The 22,980-nt window shown below is 44.1% G+C and overlaps 1 protein-coding gene across 1 annotated transcript in view; it reads right to left on the bottom strand.

Moving 5' to 3' along the window:
• Nucleotides 1–5,513: 5,513 nt before the first annotated feature.
• The window catches only part of DPF3 (double PHD fingers 3), a 294,608-nt gene continuing 277,141 nt past the window's right edge, over nt 5,514–22,980 (bottom strand). The window contains exons 10-12 of the mRNA XM_049897757.1: nt 9,753–9,865; nt 6,036–6,117; nt 5,514–5,874 (exon numbers count right to left, since the gene is read on the bottom strand). Coding sequence (XP_049753714.1) covers nt 5,591–5,874; nt 6,036–6,117; nt 9,753–9,865 — 479 coding nt within the window. The 3' untranslated portion in view covers nt 5,514–5,590. The remainder of the gene's footprint in view (nt 5,875–6,035; nt 6,118–9,752; nt 9,866–22,980) is intronic.

Consider the following 22,980-nt stretch of genomic DNA (forward strand, 5'->3'; position numbering starts at 1 on the left):
GGGGGTGGGGGTAAGATTCCCAAAAGGGCAGCACACAAGCAGGGAGAAAAGAAAACCATATCTACTTTGCTGGGTGGTGGGGCATAAGATTGGTCAGCCTCCCCCTCTTCATTTCCCAGCTGTTGGTATCCTGGAATTGGGGGGCAAGGGAGCTTCCCAGCCTGCCTTCTCCGGTAGCAGTGCCTGGAAGTCCTTTACAGCCCTGGGGCCCCAGGCCTGTAGCTGCCAGCCCTCCAGCTCCCCAGGCCTGCAGGCCAGGATCTAGCCATTCTTTGCTGCCATCCTTCTTTCTCCCCCACCCTCCCTCAATCCAGACAAGGAGGCACCTCAGCACCTATCTCAGAAAGTTAGGACACCTTTCCTGTGGGAGTGGGGAGGTTCACGGGGACCTTGTGGGCGGCTTTCTGTGCCTCTTACCTTGGGCTGGGTAAGGGCACTGTCATCCCTCTGCCAGCTTTGCCCTTGGAAGGCCACCAGCCAACAAGGAGCCACAATCAGGGCCTCGAGAAAGCCAGATTGGCTTGGTGTCCAGAACTGGGCAAAGACTTGGCCTTTTTTTTTTTTTTTTTAAACCATCACATTGTCCAGGATCACATGCCTGAAAAAAGTAAGTTGTAATAACTTCATTTCCACCCTAGGCTGTCTAATTATTTCATTCCAGACATCTCCCTAAGTGGAAATCTCGAGCTTGAGGGTTCTCCCTCTAGTCTGTCACAAACTCTCTGGTCTCATTCACAAGGGCCACCCCCTCCCTTCTCTTTCCTCTGCTTTGCCTGACAAGAGGAAGACCTTTGACCCGCCCCACCTCCTTCCTCCCAGGCTCCCCTTCCTCCCTCCCTCTCCAGAGATATAGGCTGACTACAGGGGTCACCAATGCACAGCTGCTAAAAGGAGCCAGGCCTGGGATATCATGGCGTCTTCACTCCAGTTCAGCTGAGGTGGGGTGGGGACTGGGCACTGGGAGAGTCTCAGACAGGAGTGAGAGAGGAAGGGAGGCTGTTGTCCCAGCACTTCCCCAACAGGCAGAGAACGGATTGGCTCCAGGGAAGGTGGCCATAAGGGCCCCGCCCCGACAGCTGAGCTACACCCCTCCCCCCGCCCCCACAAACTCGAAGAGGCAACAAGTAGTCCTTCTTCCCTGAGTTCAGAGGCCCGAGGTTGCTGGTAGGTAATCTTTCTTCAACTACACCAAAGAGCAGAGGTCTCCTAGATTTGCCCCCAAAGGAGAAGTACTAACAATCATCTCATTTTTCTTCCTTGAGGTATCTGCTCTTTGTAAGGGGAGGGCCAAAAGGAACCGTGCAGTTTCAAAGCTCAAGACTAAAACGCTCAGTGAGTGTAACTCTCCAGGGTATCATGAAACCATCACTGTGAAACCCAAACCCTCCTGCAACCCTAAAACCTGTTATCTTCCCAGCTCTGAGGAAGCCAGCCTCCCTCCCTCCTCCCTCCCTCCCTTTCACCCACCCACACACAGGCTCTGCTGCGGTTCCAAGTCAGAAGCCTGGGCCTGAACTTCTGGGGCTGCCTGTCTGGGCTTCCTACCTGGTCCCGGGGTGATGACGGGAGCCTTGGGACCTGCTGGCTCCTGCCTTCCCCTTCACTGCTATGAGTCAGTGGGGGCATTGAGAGGAAAACCAGAGTTTTAGTCTCCTACTGGGCACCTTGCCTCTATTTCCTCACAAGGTTGCCTACGCTGGATTTCTTCTAGCCCAGTTACCGTCGAGTCAGTTCGAACTCATGGCAACCCCGTGTGTGTCAGAGTAGAACTGTGCTTCAGAGGGTTTTCAACAGCTAATTTTTCAGAGGTAGATCAGGAAGCCTTTCTTCCAAGGTGCCTGTGGGTGGATTCCAGCCTCCTGCCTTTCGGTTAGCAGACAAGTACATTAACTGCTTGCTCTAACCAGGGACTCCCTGAATTTGCTACAGGCCCAAAAAGACTACAGGAAACAGAGTATCTCAACTTCTGGTGTGGATCCTGCAACCTCACCTCCTTTCTGGTGGACCCACCCTACAGGAGTGAAATGGAGCAAAGCCCCTGGCTGGGTCCGGGGGGTTGAGCTAGGGGGTGACAGCCTCATTACCTCCACTAGGTAGCCTCTATACAAAATGATGATAGCTCCCTCAGATTGGGGCCTTCATCATATTCAGCCCCCTGCCAAGCTCCTTACCAGCATCACCTCTAATCCCTGCAACAACCCTGTGATAGGCCAGATCCTCCACTTCACAGATGTGGAAAGTAAGGCTAGAGAGGTGAAGTAATTTGCTCAAGGTCAACCGGCAAGAAAGTAGCAGAGCTGGGTTTTAAACCAAGGTTTTAAAGTCTTACATCTGAATTGCAATAAATTATAGCCATCCCCCTAATTCAACTCTTCACCCTATGCTGCTTTAACCTTGTAGAAGGGAACATCTCAAGCATTTTCATTCTGAATCCCTCAACCCTAGAGTGAATCCCTCATTCTCCACTACTGGCCCAAACGCAGTCACAGTTTCCTGGATCACAGCTTTGGCCTGTGGCCTACACCACAGGCAGCCTGGCCATCAATATTGTAAGTTCCCTTTGGTCAAAACAGAGATTCCAAGAAGGTGTTTAAGCTTGGCCGGCTCACACAAAAAGGTGGGCATGGAGATCATTCGGGGTGCTTTCCTGACATCCATGGCTCTGCAGTGGTGATTGATAAAACGTGTCTTTTAAGACTTCCAATTCACTGTGGAATAGGCAGGGCAAGTATTATCTCCATTTCACAGGTGAGCAACCCAAGGTTCAGGGATGTGAAGTGAATTGCTCAAGGTCACACAGCTACTCGATGGCAAAGGCAAAACTAAAACCCTTATCATCCAAGTGCACCTTATGATTCAGGCTCCTCTGAGGCTCAAAGAAAGAGACCAGTTGGAAGTTTTCCAATGCCTTCCTTTTTCCAACACCCCAAACCCAACCCAGTGCCGTTGAGTCGATTCCGACACAAGAAGGTGATAAATGCAACTATGGAGAATGCCTTCCCACAAGCTGGCTTTGCTATCCCCACTTTCCAGATAGAAAAATTGAGGTCTCCAAGGATGCAGGGGTTAGGATCATTCGCCAGGGAGTAATAAAGCTGGGACGGGACTCTGGTACCGTCCCAATGTCCATTCTAGGGCCCTGACCATCCCCACAACTGCTGGCGAGTCACAGCTCCCTCTCTTGGCTTGAGAAACTTAATTCCACCCTCACAGCTTCTGTGCGCAGAGCAGATGTTGGTGCAGACAGAACAGGGCTGTCCTATCATCTGCGTTGACAGATTTGCACATACTCCAAAGAGAACCTGTCAAATAGTAGAGCCACGATTTTTGGTTTATGTTTTACACCGCTGTGGCATTCGGGAATATTTTGGTAATTCTTTTTCTAACATTAAATTTTAAAAGACTTTCAAAACCAATCATCAGACTTCGGAGACACCCCACTTTGGGTATTGTGGGAGGATAGCAAACTGAAGCAGTCAGAAGGGAAAGTCAGCTCCTTCGCTGGAATCCTCCCAGGTAAACAGATGATGCGACCAAAGGGCAGCATCCTGAACTGTCCCTGGGCCTCCAGACTCCAAAACAGGTTCACCAACCAGCCCAGGGAAGGAAATACCTTATGAGGAAGATAAAAATGGCATGTGGACAGGGACCCTCTAAATGAGATCATTATGTATGCACCTAACTCACTCTGGGGCCACAGGGCCCTGTAGGAGGTTGACCCCCAGTTCTTGCCACAGGTGCAAAGGACTGGGGGAGATAGACACTGCTCGGCCACACGCCAGGCTGCCCTAGGTCTGCTGACCAAGAGCAATTAGTCCAGGGTCAAACCCTCCTGCCAAGTCCAGGCATAAACACTGCAAAATGGCCCAACTAGCCTGAGTCTCCGGGGGTGCTTCTTCAGGAGCAGAAGGACTAACAATAACCTCAGCCTTTGTTGTAGGCCGGTGGACCACAGAGATGGTGCTGATTTCTGGGAAGCTGAGCATGCGTGAGGGTCCCACTCGCCGAGACTTGCCCTGTGGGCAAATGATTTTTCCAGAAATGTGTCAGTTATTGTGCTGCTGCTGTTGCCACTGCTGCTGTGATTCAAAGACAACCCGATCCACTCTAGCCGCGGCTGTCTGCCAACACACAGTTCACGGAATCTGCACCTCCCCGCATCTTCTCGAAATGTTTTTGAAAACAAAGAGTCCAGGATGTATTGGGGAGCCTAGGACACAAAAGCAGCCCTCAAACGGAGGAGTCTGAGTCATCACCACCCTCATCATAAATAATCGCATCAGCTTAATTATTTGTCTAGGTAACAATCATCTCTCCCCCATCCTAAAATTTCCAGAGTCAGGTCTCAGTGGACAATGGCAAACGTACACTACAAGGAAAGAAGAGATTACTTGGGGAAAGGGATTCCTAGTGTCACACCAATACTGAAGGGGTTTTTCAGAGCCACAGTCCTTTGTATTCAGCAGTCAGACACTTGACTGGGCAGCTGTAACTCATCTTTCTGGTTCCAGAGTGCCACCAGAAAAAGCTGAACCAGGCCCCTAGGCTCAGGTGGGTTGAGAGGCAAATTGTTAAGTGGTTTACTCTGTTCGTAGGCTGTGGCTTATCTCACCTCATGGTCAGGGACCCACACAGCCTGGTTCCTTGCAAAGCCTCTCCTGATAGATAGCAATACTGACTGGCTGAGGTAGGGCCCCAGTGTTATCTTCACAATGTTTTCTCTCATCCCTTAGGGCCTCCACTTCCACATCAAGTGACCTAATGCAGTGGGTCAAGACCACCCAGGCTGTGGACACCACTGGATATCTGCTGGCATTCCAGAAAGCAGCTTTTCTTTTTCACAGAAACCAGGGAACAAGGAGGGATTCCAGGGCTCCACCTTCAAGATGGCCTTCAGGCTCCAAGTCTAAAAGTTTCCAGATAAGGGTCGTAATAAATAACAACTTCTCTACAACCTTTTGTTCCTCTGGTAATAGTTTAGGGTGAAGCACCTCTGCTGGGGGTGGGGAAGCTATGTGAAGACTTCTTAGAACACAATAAATAGAAAACACCAAACTACACATGAAGGACTGATCAGTGGTCACAAAATGGCTTCCCTTAAAATGTGAGCCAGTGAAGGGGCTGTGGTGCTAGGGTAAAAGTTAAGAGGGATTCCATAGGGCTAGGGCTGGAATTGTTCTTTAAAAGTGCAAGATTCTTCTGGTAGAAATGAGGAGGGGCTGGCTGAAGTGCTGAAACCTGTATGTGAGAGGTAAGTAGACACCTCGGCCTCTTAGTTCCACGTGTCCATGTCCCTCTGTGACTATTACTTTCCTTACAGCTGGTTTGTCTGGATATATGGGAGTAGGGGCTTGATCTGGTTTGAACTGAGTTCTGGTTCAGCCCTCCAGTAGCAAGTCACGTTCTGTGACCTTGGGCCCTAGGCCTGGCAGCCAAAGGCTGAGGCTTTTTCTTTGAGCAGTTCCCAGCATAAGTGGCAGCTCCAGCTTCCTACAATAAACAAGATGGCATTAGTAGCAGCCCCTTTTCCAACCCTCAAACCCCACCCCAGTGGCCCTAACTTCTTGTAAGCCTTGTTTTCTTTTGACTTTCACAATCCTGAGACCAAGACCCAGTCCTGGAAACATGGTGGAGTCCATTGTTCAACAGACAGTAAGTGCTGCTCAGCTAATAGTAAGTGCTTGGAAATGACTTGCTGCACTGCTGTGGAGACCCACACTCCTGGTCGTGCCCCTAACCTAGCCCATAGCCTGGAGTTGGCCAGTTCCCATGGAAGCTCACACTTCCCCACCGTTTCAGCCACATGTCTGTGAAGTATCTTCATGCCTTCATGTTGAAAGTTCAGCTGGTTGAACTGTACCTCAGTTGCCTCACCTGTAAAATGGTAGTAGTCACACCTACCTCGTAGGGCTGTGATGATTAAATGAGACAAGACATGTAAAGCCCTTAGCCCAAGGCCTGCACCATAGTGAAGGCTCAATAAGTGTAGTAGTAGTAGCTGTTGTGGTTGTTATTGTTGACCTCATCGTCATTACCTTCTGGGGGCTCAGCCACTGGGGGATTTAGACAGTACATATGGTAGCCACGGTCACAGTCATCACAGAAGAGTAGCTGGTCCTGATGGAATACAGAGTAGGTGGGTGAGGGAGGGGAGGATTGAATTATTTAGGGCCAAAATCTGGTCCCCACCTGTTCCTTCAGATGTATTCTCCTAGGTCAACCTCCTTGTTACCCCATTTAGAGCCCTCACCGTCCCTGAACACGTCTTGTGCTTTGCCCACACCTGGAATATCTCCCCAATTATAAAAAAAAAATTCTACTCCTACTTTAGGAGTCCCTGGATGGCACAAATGGTCAAATACTTGACTACTAGCCAAAGGTTGGCAGTTTGAACCCACCCAGAGGCACCTCGGAAGACAGGCCTGGCAATCTGCTTCCAAAAGGTCACAGCCATTGACAACCCTATGGAGCAGTTCTACTCTGCACACGTGGGGCTGCCATGAGTCAGAATTGACTCAAAGGCAACAAACAGCAATAACACCCCCACTTTGGGGTTTTGCTCCTCCTCCAAGAAACCTTCCTTGATCACCACTTAAAGGGATTCCTTATTCTTCTGAACTCCAGAAGCTAATAGCTTGTTCTTCCCTAAGGGCAGAATACTAATTTTATGCATTTTTATGCCCCCACGATGATTATTTAGTGTATAGAATGTACTTTAAATGTTTGAGAGTTTTAATTAAATTCCTACAGGCCTTACTCTTTACATCTGTGAAATGGGCAACAACCGTACATGGAGGTAACATCCACGATACCTCAGAACTTTCAGGGTTTTGGTATGGGAATTTAAAGAAATATAAGTGATGCCATGTATGTCAGAGTAGAACTGTGCTCCATAGGATTTTCAATGGCAGATTTTTCAGAAGTAGATTGTCAGGCCTTTCTTCCAAGATGCCTATAGGTGGACTCGAACCTCCAACCTTTCAGTTAACAGCTGAGCGTGTTAATGGTTCACACCACCGAGGGACTCCTCCATGACCATGTAATACTGTAAATCCTTCAACTGTCATACTTCACTATGCTGTGGTACAATTATTTATCTGTTTGTTGAAACCCTAAAGGCAGGGATAAGACCTTATTCATTTTTGTATCCTTGGAATATACTAAGCATTTGATAAATATTTATTGTATCAATGGGCAGGCTCATGTCCTGAAGATTTGGCTTTGCTTTCCTCCTTCACCCAGATGACCCATAGAAGATCTAGAAGGTATTTAAGGTATTGACTGATTAAAATGGGAAATGAATTTCAAGTCAGACTACTAAATAAAATGGCCTTTAGTAAGCTCCAGACTGGTAATGAAAATGTATGATGCTGAGAACTTGCCCAAATAAGGCAGGCATGCCCCCACTGGAAAGCATTCAGAATCAACTCTTAGGTGTATAGCTAAACAAAATGTTTTTAATTCAAGGGCCATAATTTGTATCTCCTGAGTGTAAAACTATAAACTATAGTTCCTATTCTTCTTCCTCATCCAAAGTTTCCTTTCTGTTTGCTTGTTAGCCACCTGGTCCCTCTCAATCCAATTCTCTATGAAGAACTAATTTATTTGTTTATTAGTTTCTATCAGTATGGATGTTTATTTTATTCTTTGGGTTATAATCCAATACTATCGTTATCTATTTTGTTGCTCAAATTGTTCCAGCTTTGGCCATTGGAAATTTCTTCAGGTTGGCTCCTGTGTCCTTTAGACATGCCTCATCATTTTTTGAGTAATTCCTTACTTTCTGGCACCACAAGATGTTCCAAGCTCCTCTTGTATCTCCCCTGCCTTAGCCCTGGCATCAGCCATTTCTCCAAGGATCCCTGGTTCCTTTTATTGGAGAATGGTATTTAGAAACCAAGATCTGGGTGCTATGTGTGCTCATTGCTTCTGGGCTGTCATTCATTCTAGGTCTTTCCAATAGACAGAGCTAAGAGATAAATGTATATGTAGCTATATATGCATGTATCTATATTTACATCTATATCTATCCATATGTATATGTATGTGCTTAATAATTAATTCTCCAGGGTTTCCAGATATGTTATCATATCATATGCAAATAGAGAAAGTTTTACTTCTTTGTTAACCATTCACATGCATTTAATTGTCTTTTCCTGTCTAATTGCATTAGCCAATATTTCTAGAACAATGTTGAATAGTAGTAAAGATAGTAGACAGTGTTATTGGTTCCTGATCTTAGTGGAAATGTCTGTAGTGATTCTCCATTAAATAAGATACTGGCTTTAGTCCTGAAGTATGAATATTTAATCACATTTAGAAGGTATCCCACAATTCCTATTTTCTTGAGTGTTTTTTATCATGAATAAGTTCTGAAATTCTGTTATTTTGAAAACTGATAAACAGAGGGAAGGAATCAAGCATTTATCCCACTTTTTCTATATGATCTCTACATAAGTTAAGCAAATATGAGGTTGGGAAAGTTTTTCATTACAGAATTACTCCACCTAACAAAGAGAGAAGGTATTATAAAATAAGAATGTCACCATTTTGCAACCCCTAATGAAATATGAAATAATCAGTCTAGCTGATGGTCCTCAATAGTTGCTAGCTTCACAAAAAGAGAGAAACCTGGTGTTGTCAGTAAAATACAGAAATATGGTCCTGGGAAAGTAATGAACAAATGATCTGATTTCTTCAACAAAAAATTCAAGAGCAAAAAAAAAAAAAAAAAAAAGGAGAGAGCAAGACAGAGGGAAAACTTATATAGTAAAAGAAACTTTAAGGACATATCAACTAATTGCAATGTATGGTCCTTATTTGGATCCCAGTTCAAATACATAAACTGTAATAAAAACATTTATAAGACAGTTAAGGAAATATGAATGCTGGCTAGATATTTGATTATTTTAAGGGATTATTGATATTTTAGCCACGTCAATAAAAATTAAGTCCTTATCTTTTTGAGCTACACATGAAATATTTATAGGTGAGATGATATATGATTGCTATTACATGGGGTAGAAGGTGGTATTTATGAAACAAGATTGGGCATGTATTTGTCATCGTTAAAGATGACGTTAGAGTACATCTATTTTGTTATTCTTTGTATATGCTTGAGATTATCCATAACAAAAAGCATTTTTTTCTAAATTCTGAATTTATTACATTTAACATTTAGACCAAATGAGATCATGCACTCTGGAATGTCGTGTAAACAGTCAAGTGCATCCCAACCATAAGTACAAAAAAAGAAAAATCCCAAACCCATTGCCATCGAGTTGATTCCAACTCATAGCAACACTACAGGACAAAGTAGAACTGCCCCTAGAGTTTCCAAGGAGCACCTGGTGGATTCGAACTGCCAACCTTTTGGTTAGCAACTGTAGTTCTTAACCACTACACCACCAGGGCTTCCCCAACCATAAGTAGTGGTCACCATTGTCAATCACTTAACTTTCAAGGGTTCATGGCCAGGGAGCTCCTGAGTTCCAAAGTAAAGGGCAAATGGCCAGCAAGACAGCCTCTGGTCAATATCTCCTGCATCTCTCTCTCCACAAGCACAAAGACCACCCAAGGTCCCCCTACTACAAGGGTCCCAAGGGTCCTGGGAGCAGAAAGCAAGAAGAAGATCCTGACTGACATTTTTCCCCAGGAGCCCAGTGAGTGATAAGAGCCCTGCCTTCCTCTCCACTTCTCAAAGGACTCCTCCTTGGATTTTTCCCTCCCACGGGGGAAAGCCCCAAACTTACATCATTCTCCGAGGTCCCACAGAGGATGCAGGATTTGCACTCTATGCATTGCCACTTGTAGGTCTTGACGGCCTCAGTCATGTTCAGGGTGAACTGCAGGCAGGTCGGGTGACCTGAAGGAAGCCAGAAAGGGTAGCATTAGGGCCAGAGGGTCTGACCTGTCACCTCTCACACCCACTAACTGAAAACACATTTATGCCCAAATCAGGGAGTTAGCCCGTGTCGGGAGACAAACTGAGGACCTCACCAACACTTCTTCCTCAATTACATCGGGTCAAGGCCTTTTGCTGGTGATAGATGCCATCCAAGACCCCCTGCCCTCATAGCCATGTGCCCCCATAATTATAACCAGTTGATGAGGACAGAAAGTGGTGATCAGTGAGAACCAGAAAGGAATTTGCAGAGTGCACAGCATAAGGCCTCACCATGAGAGACACCAGTACAGTCTTCAAGCCCCAGCACCTGCTGTGGCAGGACCAAAACATAACAGCTGTTTGGACCTGGACCTTCTTATCCAAATAAGTTTTTCACATGGCCTTGGGGCACAGGAAATAAGGTCAGATGGATCATGTACAGTTTCCAGAGTCAGTGCCAGGGGCAATATGAGGCACTGCAGTGTCATCTAAAGTATCCAGGCCCATGCTATGAGACTAGCGAAAGTCCAAGCTCTGAACAGTAACAGGGACTACAGTATGAAGTGTCTGGGCCAGGAGGGTGAAGAAGCGGAGAATCAAAACGAAAGGCACGTGATGGCCAGATGTATCCTGAAAAGACCAGTCACGGATTCTCCTTCCTCCATCCCAGTACCATATTATTTAATCAAGCCAATAGCAAGATGAGGGGAGGGACATTGAGCCATGACCTCTGAGCACATAGTCCCAGTGGACCAACACCTGAGGCTGGACTCTATCCTCAGCCACAGCTTATCCAAAAGAAAGATGCCAGAAATAAGAGGACAGCTATGAGCTGTTGAAAGGGAAGACCCTTGAACTTCTATTTGGCAGGAAAGGAAAACTTGGATGATGCTCTCAGATTGCCCAGTGCTACGAATCAGACAGGAATCTGCCAAAGGCACCCAGCACAGGGCCCATTACTGACTCTCTCACAAAGTAATTGACGGCTTTGCCTACTGCTGGAGATTCACTATTCTCCAGAGCTCCCAACTCTGCCGTACCCACTATATAGTATGTCGTGTTGCCTTATCCATGTGAAGGATTGTGTACTTTAAAGAGGGATACTGTAGACAGCGGGGTACCAATTGGGGTTAGCTCTACCAACTCAGTGCCCTAGACAGACAGGGTTGGATCCCATGAGATCCCCACGTCCCTTGGCAAAGCCCTATTCCAGAAGGAGGCCCCCATTTCCTCCCATTTCAAATCTTCAGAGAACTGATTACATCACAGTCATTTGAGTAAGATATTTTTTACTCAGACAACCCTTCAAGTTTTGGGTTCTAAAATACAAACTACACTACATTATCTCTGAGAGGGTGAGGGTAGGCATAGAAATAACTTGTTGGTGGGGAGGACACTTAGCAAACAGCAGGGTAGAAACATCAAGAACAGGACTGATCTAAAAGCTGTTCAAGGACTTCTCAGGTGACATCCAACTTAGAGACTCCCACAGTTCTTGAACTAATAACTCTCTTAAGGTGATGAGATGACAGTGGCCCCAAAGAGAAAGACGCCCAACGTTAGAAGGCTAGATGAATATCTACCTGGTGCTCTTTGAAAGCATCACAAAGATCTTCCTGTGAAGGACACTGGCCAGAGTTGTTTCCTTTTCCAAATTCTTAGAGACAACCAGGAATGCTGGGATGGGAATGGGAAATGTTGGAGTTTGAGATTCTGGGGATATAGACCATAGATGTCCAGGTTCCCTGACAGGGCACCTTTGGGAAGGTTGAAGTCAAGGCAGTTGATTTTGCCTAGTTCCTGATCTCGGGCCACACCCAGCCACAACCAATCAGCTCATAATTGCTCTTTAATTTAACAAGTGTCTATTGAGTACCCACTAGGGCAGCCGCTGCGCTAGACAGAAAAGGTACAGTGGTGAGTATGACACACACAAGTCCTTCTAATATAATCAAAGAACCATAAATTAATAAACTACACACATACCTATTTACTTGCAATTGTGTGATAACTGCCATGAAGGAAAAGCATAACTGGCAGTTAAACAAAAGGAGAACCTAATCTAGTCTGAGCTGTCGAGGAAAACTTCCCCGAGAAAGACCTTTAAGCTGATACCTCTGGATAAGAAGGAGTTAGCTGGGTGGGAGAGGGTTCCTGTTTGGGGGAACAGCACATGTGGAGACCCTGAGCAGTGAAGGCATTTGGCAAATGTAAAAAAAGGGGAAGGCTAGTGAGCAGAGGCTTGGCAAGCAAAGGGAAAGGAGCAAGAGGTAGCCGAAAAGGTAGCTAGAGCCAGGTTACACAGGCTATTGTAGACCTTAAGGATTTGGGGCTTTGAAGCACTAAAGGGTTTTAAGCAAGGCAGTACATGAATCACATTGTGTTTTTGAAGGAGCATTCTTCCGCAGGAGGGACCTTTGTGGTGATGGAGCAGTTCTGTATCTTGTTTGAGTGTGGTTGTAGTTACACATGTTGATAACATAGCACTATACACATACATACATATATGTGCGCATATAAAACAGGTAAAATCTGAGTAAGATATGTAGATTGTATCAATGTCAAGTGCCTGGTTTTGATAACATAATATCAATGTATGCGTGACGTTACCATCTGGGGTAACTTGGTGAAGGATACACAATACCTCTCTACATTTTGCAGCTCCCTACAAATCTTCAATTATTTCAAAATGAAGAGTTAAAAAAAAAAACAACAACAACAAGCTGTTGTCTAGGGAATTTGTTGTGGGGGGGCAGGGGAATGCAGAGATGTAAGACAGGAAACTAGTTAGGAGACTGATGCAGCTACCAGGAAAGAGACAGAGATGATTAGACTAAGTTGGAGATTTGAGAAACATTAGATATAATTGACAGAACTGGACAATTGTTTGGATGCCAGGAATGTAGAAAAGAGAGCAGATGAGAAATAGCCCATGTTTTTGACCTGAGAAACTAGGTGGATTGCAGTGAAACTTACTTAGATGAGGAAGACTATAGAAAGGGTATGGGGACCAAATAGAGGAGAAAGGATACAATCTGTTTTGAACATGTTGAATCTGGGGAAGTCTGTGAGGCTTCCTGGTAGAGATGTCAAGTGGGTAGTTAACAGAGCTCAAAAGAGAAGTACGGGCTAGAGATACAAATTTAAGAGTTTTTGCTAAATAGATGGTATTTGAAACCATGAGAATTAATGAAACTTTATTAATTGTGCTCATGAGGAACTTTTACATAGATCAAGAGGCAGTTGTTCGGACAGAACAGAGGGATACCGATTGGCTTACAGTCAGGAAAGGTGTGCGTCAGGGTTGTATCCTTTCACCATACCTGTTCAATCTGTATGCTGAGCAAATAATCCGAGAAGCTGGACTATATGAAGAAGAACAAGGCATCAGGATTGGAGGAAGACTCATTAACAACCTGCTTTATGCAGATGACACAACCTTGCTTGCTGAAAGTGAAGAGGACTTGAAGCACTTACTAATGAAGATCAAAGACCACAGCCTTCAGTATGGATTGCACCTCAACATAAATAAAACAAAAACCCTCACAACTGGATCAATAAGCAACACCACGATAAACGGAGAAAAGACTGAAGTTGTCAAGGATTTCACTTTACTTGGATCCACAATCAACAGCCATGGAAGCAGCAGTCAAGAAATCCAACGATGCAAAGGACCTCTTTAAAGTGTTGAAAAGCAAAGATGCCTCCTTGGAGACTAAGGTGTACCTTACCCAAACCATGGTATTTTCAATTGCATCATAGTCATGTGAAAGCTGGACAATGAATAAGGAAGACTGAATAAGAATTGACGCCTTTGAATTGTGGTGTTGGCGAAGAATATTGAATATACCACGGACTGCCAAAAGAACAAACAAATCTGTCTTGGAAGAAGTACAACTAGAATGCTTCTTAGAAACAAGGATGGTGAGACTGCGTCTTACATACTTTGGACATGTTGTCAGGAGGGATCAGTCCCTGGAGAAGGACATCATGCTTGGCAAAGTACAGAGCCAGCAGAAAAGAGGATGACCCCTCAACGAGGTGGATTGACACAGTGGCTGCAACAATGAGCTCATAACAACAATTGTAAAAGATGGCACGGGACCAGGCAGTGTTTTGTTCTGTTGGGCATGAGGTTGCTATGAGTCGGAACCAACTCGACGGCACCTAACAAAAACAACATCTAGGGAAAGGGAAGAAGAGAGAGGAGAGGAGTGGGAAAAGAGAAGGGAAGGGAAAGAAAAAGAAGAGAGAAAACGGCCTAGAACTGAGCTTTAAGGAATACAGCCACTTAAATTTCAAAAGAAAGAAGCAGCAAAGGAAACAAGAATGACTTGAAAGGTAAGAAGAAAATTGGTCGAGTATCGGTCACACCACTCAAAAGAAGAGATTTCAGGAAGGAGAAAGCAGTCAGCTGCTTTGGCCTCAACAGGTTCTTGAGTTTGTCATTGCTCAGTAAAGACCTGAGTGAGGGGAGGGTTGACAGATCAGAGTAAACACTGCCCTACTAATAGTAACACTCTTCAGTAGTGGTGTCTTCCCTAGGAAGGAAGGTCAGCACATTCCAGAGCATGACATAGAACTCAGCAGCCAACTGGGCATCTGGAGCTGCCTCCGGATGGGGGTGAAAGGGTTGCTCCATGCATCCAGCAACATTCCACAAATATTTATTGAGAGCCTGCTCTATGTCCAAGTTCTCTTAGACCAATGTGCTAAGCTTTGAAGACAGCTATCCTCTGGGTTGGCTTTGGGCCAGTGAATGGTAGCAAGTGGGCTTTGCAAACTCCTGCTGAAAGTCTCTGAAAAAAATCGCGTGGTTTTTCTCTGTGTTCTCATCTTGGAAAGTCATCACCCTCCCTAAAAGACCTCCAAGCCAGAAAGAAGGGAGCTAAGCTCTCACAGCTTCCAGCCCCTTGGTAAAATGTAGGACTAAGAACAGTCTCGACTCTGGCTGCTGAGCTCCTTCTCAGAACTCAAGACATCACTTAAGTCCTGGAGCAAAGTAGAGAATGAAAATAATATTACAGGCAGCCATCAAACAAACAAACAAAAAAAAAACCCGTTGCCATCAAATCGATTCTGACTCATAGTGATCCTAGAGCAGGTGCAAAAACCATGCCCAGAACGAAACCCTCCTCTCTGTGCCACCATAACAGGTGGGCTGTCTGTTGCATGTCTCCAAAGAATGGAAAAATCATTTACAAGACAAAACTGCAAGAATAAGGCTTGTTATCTACCACAGAAATGACTTAAAAAATGCACACAGTTGGACAAAAGAAAAAGTTTCTAAGGAAAGTGGTAGAAGTCCATGTCAAGGTCTCACTGCTAGAACTCTTTATTTTTGCCCAAAACTAATTCCTTAAGTCCTTGGAAGTGAAAGGATAACACATACAATCTTCCCAATTCAAGGGTGGTAGAAAAAAAGGCACATTGCTATAAAACAATTTACTGTGGTCACTCACTACTTACAGATTCCTATCCTAATCTTTGTAAAGTTAATAATCATTCCCCAATGTACATACCTTAGAAATCTAGATTTTTTTTTCATACCTCTAGTTTTCTTAAAGCAAGGGATACCTGCATTGCTATTTAAATAGCTTGGTGTAGTGAAGAGGACACAACCCTTCCCAGGTCCCCTGGGGAGAGATGATTCAACAGGACATTTATAAGATTCCGATTACCAAAATGAATTTAGAAAGTGGTGCCATGTGCATGATTCATCTCAGCCGGATCATTAAAAACCAAGTCCTTCCTGAGTGTTCCTCCAAATTTGTTCTCTCAGGAGGGTTCAGTAAATATCTTGCCACGAATGTTCAGTTGACCCAGTGGTGAACTTGGTATGAAGATGCATTCCTAATCCAGCCTTGTTGTTGTGTGCCATCAAGTTGGTTCCGACTCAGAGCCACCCTATGTTTCAGAGTACAACTGCCCCATAGAGTTACCTAGGCTGTAATCTTTATGGGAGCAGATCACCAGGTCTTTTCTCCCACGGAGCAGCTGGTAGATTCGAAGCGCCAACTTTTGGTTAGCAACCAAGGACTTAACCATCATGCCACCCTTCCAAAATTGCCCAGTCCTCCCTAGAGATTAAAACAGAAAGCATAACCCATGGCCACCATGTGCCAGCGACCTAACTACCGGACAGGGTTTCAGACAATGGGGATTTGGCTTCAGGGAGCTATTTCATCAGATAGGAACAAGAGGAAACCAGTAGAGTGTAGGAAGCATCTCAGAAAGGACATTGTCCATGAGCCTGGGAGAACCTATGTTTATGGCATTACAGTCAACTGAGCTCAGTAAAAAGAGAAAGCAGAAGTCTGGAAGCAGTGACTGCAGTGTTGCCACTGGAAGGGCTCATCTCATACCCTGACAGAAGAACACCTGTGCAGAGATGCTGAGAAGGATCAAGGGATGGCAAACGGAATTTCTTGGTGTTTGCATGAGAAGGCACACACACAGATACCCAGGGAAATCAGTGCTAGTTCCATATCTGCAGCTGCCTACTTCCACACATGCTCACACACAACTGCCCCCACACCTCGATATTTCCAGCCTTTTAGGGAAGAAAATATCTAGACATACCTTGTTGATTAAGCTCGCATTATGATTGTGACTTAGAAGCTAACACAAGTCATCAACCAGCCAATATCACTCTATAGAGACTCAGCCCAGTGAGAGAAACACAGTTCATTTTCAACAAACTCTGGGCAAAAAGAAATATACAAACTACTATGACATGTGTCTCTTACATTATGAGCCTTATTAAAAGAGTTTTTTATTTCATTATCCTCGGTATTTAATTTGGACTAGGCTGAGCCACATCACTGATTAAATTAGACTCCAGAAAAAAAAACCTTCTATCACTAGGTATGTGCTGAATATATAAACAAAGCAAATACAAATAACTGTGGTCCTAGCATGGTCTATTATTTATTCATTGTGAAATTATAAACATCTAATTATATTTTATTACCATATTTATCAATGTTGATCTCTTAAAAACTAATTTCTTAGGAATGGAGAAGTTAAATAGCCATGGTTCTTAGGCAAGTTAGAGCAAGACTCAAATTGTGTTCCTTGGTTTGATGCCCTTGTTTGTATAAATTACATTATATAAAATGCATAGAATCAATTCCAAATCTGAAATAGCACCAAAAACAAGTCTCTGTGGACACTCATTAGAAAATAATTTGGCTCAAATTTCTAACAGTTCTCTATATTTATACAAACACTAAGCTTCTAGTATTTACATATTGCAAAAATATGTAAGATGTTTTAGTTAAAGCATTTATGAGAATTACAGTCAAATCCAAATTCTCACGCTGAAGAGTAATTTGAGGAGAAAAAAATATTACTATTTCACTTTGGGAAGCCATCTCATTCAATCAGATTCATTCATTCTCATTCATTCTCTCTCTTCCCCCTCTCTCTCCATCCCACTCCCCAGGTGAGACCCAGCTGGCCAGGTAGAGGGACAAGCTCTGAGTCACTATATTTAATCTGTAAAAGAGTTGAGCCAATTCTGAGCAGTAGAGAATTCAACCTCTTTTACACACATATTATAATAAGCATGTTAACCAGGCACTGCTTCTTGGTGTGTATTATTTCTCAAGCCCTGCTTTGTAAACCCTCTGCAATAGTATGCAGGCTGACTTCTCATCTGCCCCAATGTTACTTTTAACACTGAAACATCTGCAAATCAGTGACCACAATGGCACTCCAGAGGCACCTGAGCTCCCTTTTTTTCTCACCATTTTCAGTGTACTTCAAAGAGGACGAAGAAGAGAAAGAGAACGGGAATGACAAAGACCAAATAAACAAAAACACATTAAAAATAAATGATGGTGTGAGCTGGCTGCCTTTTGCTTAGCCAAAGCACCTTAATGTGCTAAGTTCAACTCATCTTAGAGGTCTGCTTATCTTTCTCTTAAAGCTGTCAAACTCTATACCACATGGGATGCAAACCACCGGGATCGTTGCAGTGATCATCATTATAAAGAATCATACAAAGAGCATTCAGGCAAGAACATGAAGGGCACTTTTAATGGACTAAACAGTTAAGAATTCATGGTGCCATTCTCAAATTGCCTTAGAACTTCTCCAGGTTTTAATGGTCCGGTATGGTCCAAGGTAGAGTCCCCTGGAAATGGACCTATATCCATCTATAAACCTGTGGGTATTACAATTAATTCTCTTGCAGTGAAATAATTGAATGGGGGCAGCCTTGACCCGGATTTCTATAACATACCTGACTGGCTCAGGTTGGAGCTGAGGCACAGCACTAGAAAGATATTGACAGCCTAATGGCCCCAGAGCTCCTAATTAGTCACTGCAGCTGAGGACCAAGGATAATTTATTCATTTATGCATTCTGTCAACAATGTTTGTTGAATAAACAAATGTGGCAGGCACTCTTCTAGGCACTGGGACATAGTAGGGAGAAAAGTCAAGTTTCTGCCCTCATGGTGCGACTGTCACAATTTGAGGTTCATTACAGCGTCTGGGTCCTTTGGGCAAATCACTTTGTCAGGGCATTAGTTTTGCAATGTATGAAATTAAAGAATTGGAATCTGATATCCATGAAGCTGTGACTCTATCTATGTCTCCATAAACAGAATATTTACAGATACTGTTGATACCAAATTGCCCATCTGGTTGGTGGGATAAACAGGTCTTCTAAAGTTTACCAGCTAAAACTCAGTGAAAAAAAATGAAAAAGGAAATTAAAATAGCCAGGGAGTACTGCTACAATTCATGTCAACTTTCCCATGTTAACCAGCCCGGTCCTATCAAAATCAAATATCAACATCAACATCAAAATATGGCCGTGACAGATAGCAAAAGAAATCTCCCTAGAAACCTAAAGTGTTTCTCATCAACTACACCTCCCACCCCATGCAATAAGTTGGGACTGAACAGATGGGTTGAAATGAAACTGCAGGCAGACAGAGGCCTTGGGTAGGGTTTCATCCTTGTGGAATATTCGATCTGGATAGAGCTGGTCTGTGTGACAGTGGGAAGATATTGCCAGGCAGGGAGAGGGGAAAAATGGTGTTCGATATGAGCAACTCAGGTTGAATCTCCTTTTAATTCTTAGCTGGAATCGTAGATTGTAGGCAACCATCTGCCAAAGGGATACTTGCCCTACAGTAGTTTGTGGAGGTCAGCCTGAATCACCGTCCAGAGCCTAACATCAATCTGAGATGTGAATCCTTGACATTGGCTGTGCATTTCAGACGTCTCTGAACATCAGGGGCATCCAGCCATGGACCCCAGCTAAAGGCTCTTGGTTTTCTTTAGGAAAGTAAACCTGGAGGAGAAATTGTTGCTCAAATTGGAGACCCTGTAATTCCTGGAGGTCCAGGAAGATCTTATGATGTCTAGAATTGACGGGCACCCAATTGAAAACAGCAGTGACGGGTCAGCCCCTGATTGTTTGTGATCCTCCAAGTGCTAAATTTTCATGAATTGGAAGATGGACTCATGGGTGGTCTGAGTGTTCTTGGGTTGTCTGAGGACCTCTGAAATGGTATTCCCATTTTTTTTTCCTTTCTAAAATATCTCACAGAATCGTGTTAAGTCAAAAGAGAAAAAAAAAAAAAAAAGATACTTTCTTGCTTTCTCATCATTTTCTATGTGAGACTGGGATGCAATCATAAAAATGTCTGGGACAAAAAGACCTCATGGTATGCCCAGGACAGTTAGAAATTTTGTGTTACTTTTTTAAAAATCATTCTTTTAGTCTAATTTTGAGGATTCTTCAACTTTATAATCTACTTGATTGTGATCAGGTTCTTATAGAAAAATAATTCCATTTAATTTGACCAAATCCATTGAGCACCTATTACCTGCCAGGCACTACACTAGATGCTGAAGTTTCAAAGATGAATGAGACAAGTTTAGTGGGTGTGATGGACAAGCTTTAGTGGGTGTGATGGACAGGCTTTAAGAGGGCCCCAATGATACCCACCTCCTGGTATTCACACCCTTGTGTGGGTTTCTCCCCTTGAGTGTGGACCAGACCGATTGACTCTCCTCTAACAAATGGAATATGGCAGAAGCGATAGGATGTCGCTTCCAACATTAGGTTATAAAAAGATTATGATTTCATCTTGGGTACTCTAACTGTGCTTTCTCACTCGCTTGCTGCTATGTTGTGAGATGCCCTATGGAGAAGTCCATATGGCACAGAGCGAAGGGAGACCCCAGTCCAACAGCCTAGGAGGAAATGAGTTCTGCCAACAACCATGTGAATGAGCTTGAAATTATATCCTCTCCCAGTCAAGCCTTCAGATGAGACCATAGCCCCAGCTGATAACATTACTGCAATCTCTTGAGAGAGTTTGAGCCAGAAGTATTCTCTAACCCATGCCTGGATTCATGATCCACATAAACTGTGAGATAATAAACATTTTCTTATTTAGCTGGTAATTTCTGGAATAATTTGTTATGCAGCAATGGGTAACTATTATAGGGAGAGAGTCACTTTTTTAACAAATGACTATAATACAGTGTGGCAAGTACTATAATATGGAAATGAATAAAGTGCTTACAGATGGGAAAGCAATAAGTAATGTCAGGGAAAGATACTGAGAGAAGGTAGAATTTAAGCTGGGCCTTGAAGGATGACTAGGAATTTTCTAAGTGAACGAAGAAGAGAGAGCATTACAGGCAAAGGGAACAGCAGGAAACATGAGGTGCATGGTGCACTAGACAAAGCAGAGTAGCCCAACGAGAGCAGGGAAAATGGGGAGCAGCATAAAATGATGCCAGAGAGGTCAGAGGGAAACTTGTGAAGGGCCTCCTAACCTAGTGTAAGGATCTGAGCTTGTCTCTGGTAAGCAGTGAGGACTCCTCAGAGGTTTTTAAGCAGGGATCTGATTTGCTCATGACCATGCTTTAAAGAGATGACTATGGTGTCAGCGAAGAGAGTAGATGTAGAGGGGATGATGGGGCAAGGTGACCAGTTAGGGGGAGTTGCAATATCCATTTATTCAACAAATATTTATTGAACATTTACAATGTGCCCAGCACCATGTGATGTACTAAGCCATAATACAAATAACACAGACACAACCTTCTATGGAGCTTATGTTCTAGAAAAGGTATTAGTCTAGGACAGGCCCAGTAAGAGTGGGGATAAATGTAGGGAACCTTTGAGAGGTAGAATTGATCAACGGGACATAACGTCTGCTTGGGTATGGGTGTAAGGAAGAAGGTAGAGTCAAAAGTGACACCAAGGTTCCTAGGTTGGGCCCATGGGCCAGATGATAACACTGTTAACCAAGATGAGGACCATACATTTGGAGAGAATAATAATGGATTCAATTTTTGTACATTGCTTTTGTTGTGCAGTTGGACATTCAGTGGAGATGTACAGAAGACAGTGAGAAAATGTAGGTCTATGTCCAGGTGAGAGGACTGGGTTGGAGAGGTAGATTTAGAAATCATCAGGTTTGGGTTGTAGATAAAACCTTGGAACTTGGTGAAATACTCAGGGAGAGACCACAGTGTGAAAAATAAAAAGGAGCCAGTTAGGGTTAGGGGAAGCGTAACTACTGGAACTGAAGTCATTAAAGGGCATCAAGAAGAGAATCTACTGAGAAAGACAGAGATAATGTGGTCAGAAAAGAAGAAGGAGAACTTGGAGAGAGACTTTTCATGGAGTCTAAGAAGGAGGAAGGGGTCGCCATCACGTTCAAGTGAGAAAGTAAGATCAGAGCTGGAACAAACCATTGGTGATCAGAACTAAAGCAGTCTCCAGCAGTAGTGGGTCCTTATGCCTCTCTGGGTGACTGGATGATTTCAATATTGTAAAGAATTCACATATAGATTATCTCAGGACACCGTGAAAGCTTTGTCCACCATGCTCAAGCTCGGAAGCACCATGTAAAAATAGTCTTAGGAATGCTGTCTATTTATGCCTCCATTCATTGATAGCAACAGTGGTTTTTGATGTAGGTTCCATGGCCTAATGAGGCCCTGCCAGCATCCATTTCTGATCTTCCCCCAGGATATACATCAAGTCTAACTGGAAGCTATTTCTTTCCTTCTGACCTTTGATTGAAGCTCTTCAGTCCTAGGTGTCTGTCTGAGCCCTGCCCACAAGGTTGGGGCAGGTGCTAGTGGAGGCCTCTCCAAGATAGGATTCAGTAAACACAGCTTCAGAAATCTGGTCAAGTGGCTGTTGTTGCAGTTGTGTGCTGTCGAGTTGATTTTCGACTCATAGAGACCCCATGTGACAGAACTGCCTAATAGAGTTTCCTAGGCTCTGATCTTTACAGAAGCAGAATACCAAGTCTTTCTCCCACGCAGCCGCTGGGTGATTCAAACCACCAACGTTTTGGTTAGCAGCTAAGCACTGAACATTGTGCCACCAGGGTTCCTTGGTCAAGTGGTAGCACTCCAAATTCCTCAGGAGTGGGAGAGCCAGGAGGGAAGTCAGGGCCAAAGGCAGGAGGAACAGCACTGCAAGGCTGACTGAATTTGAGGTGAGAATAGAAATGATCACCAGGCAGCTACAATGGTGGCTGGGGTGGTTTTTTTTAAAAATGCATGAATTCTTTGATCCTCCTTCCTTCAAGAGGTGAAGTTTATTTCTGTCTCCTTGAGTTTGGGCTGGGCTTAGTGGTTCACTTATAACAAGTAGAATAAAGAGGAAGTGACAGTGTGCAACCATGGAGACTAAGTCATAAAAAGGCACTGTGGTTTCTCTCTCTCTCTGTCTCTCTCTTTCTGATCACTCACTCTGGAGGAAGGGAGATACTGTGTTGTGCGTTGCTCTATGGAAAAGCCTGCGTGGCAAATAACTGAGGGCAGCCTCCACCCAACAGAGCAAACAACTGAGGCCCTCAATCCAAGAGCCCATGAACTGAGTCCTGCTGACAACATTGAGAGTAGAAGAGACTCCTTCAGCCCCTGTAGAGCCTTGAGATGACTGTGGCCCCAGCCAACATCTTGATGACAATCTCATGAGAGAACGTGAGCCCAAACCACCCAGATACACCATTCCTGGGTTCCTGACCCTCAGAAACTATGTGAGTTAATAAATGTTTGTTGTTTCAGGCTGCTGAGTTTGCAGGTAATTTGTTACAC

The sequence above is a fragment of the Elephas maximus genome, chromosome 10 (genome assembly GCF_024166365.1).
Source record: "Elephas maximus indicus isolate mEleMax1 chromosome 10, mEleMax1 primary haplotype, whole genome shotgun sequence".
Lineage (NCBI taxonomy): Eukaryota > Metazoa > Chordata > Mammalia > Proboscidea > Elephantidae > Elephas > Elephas maximus.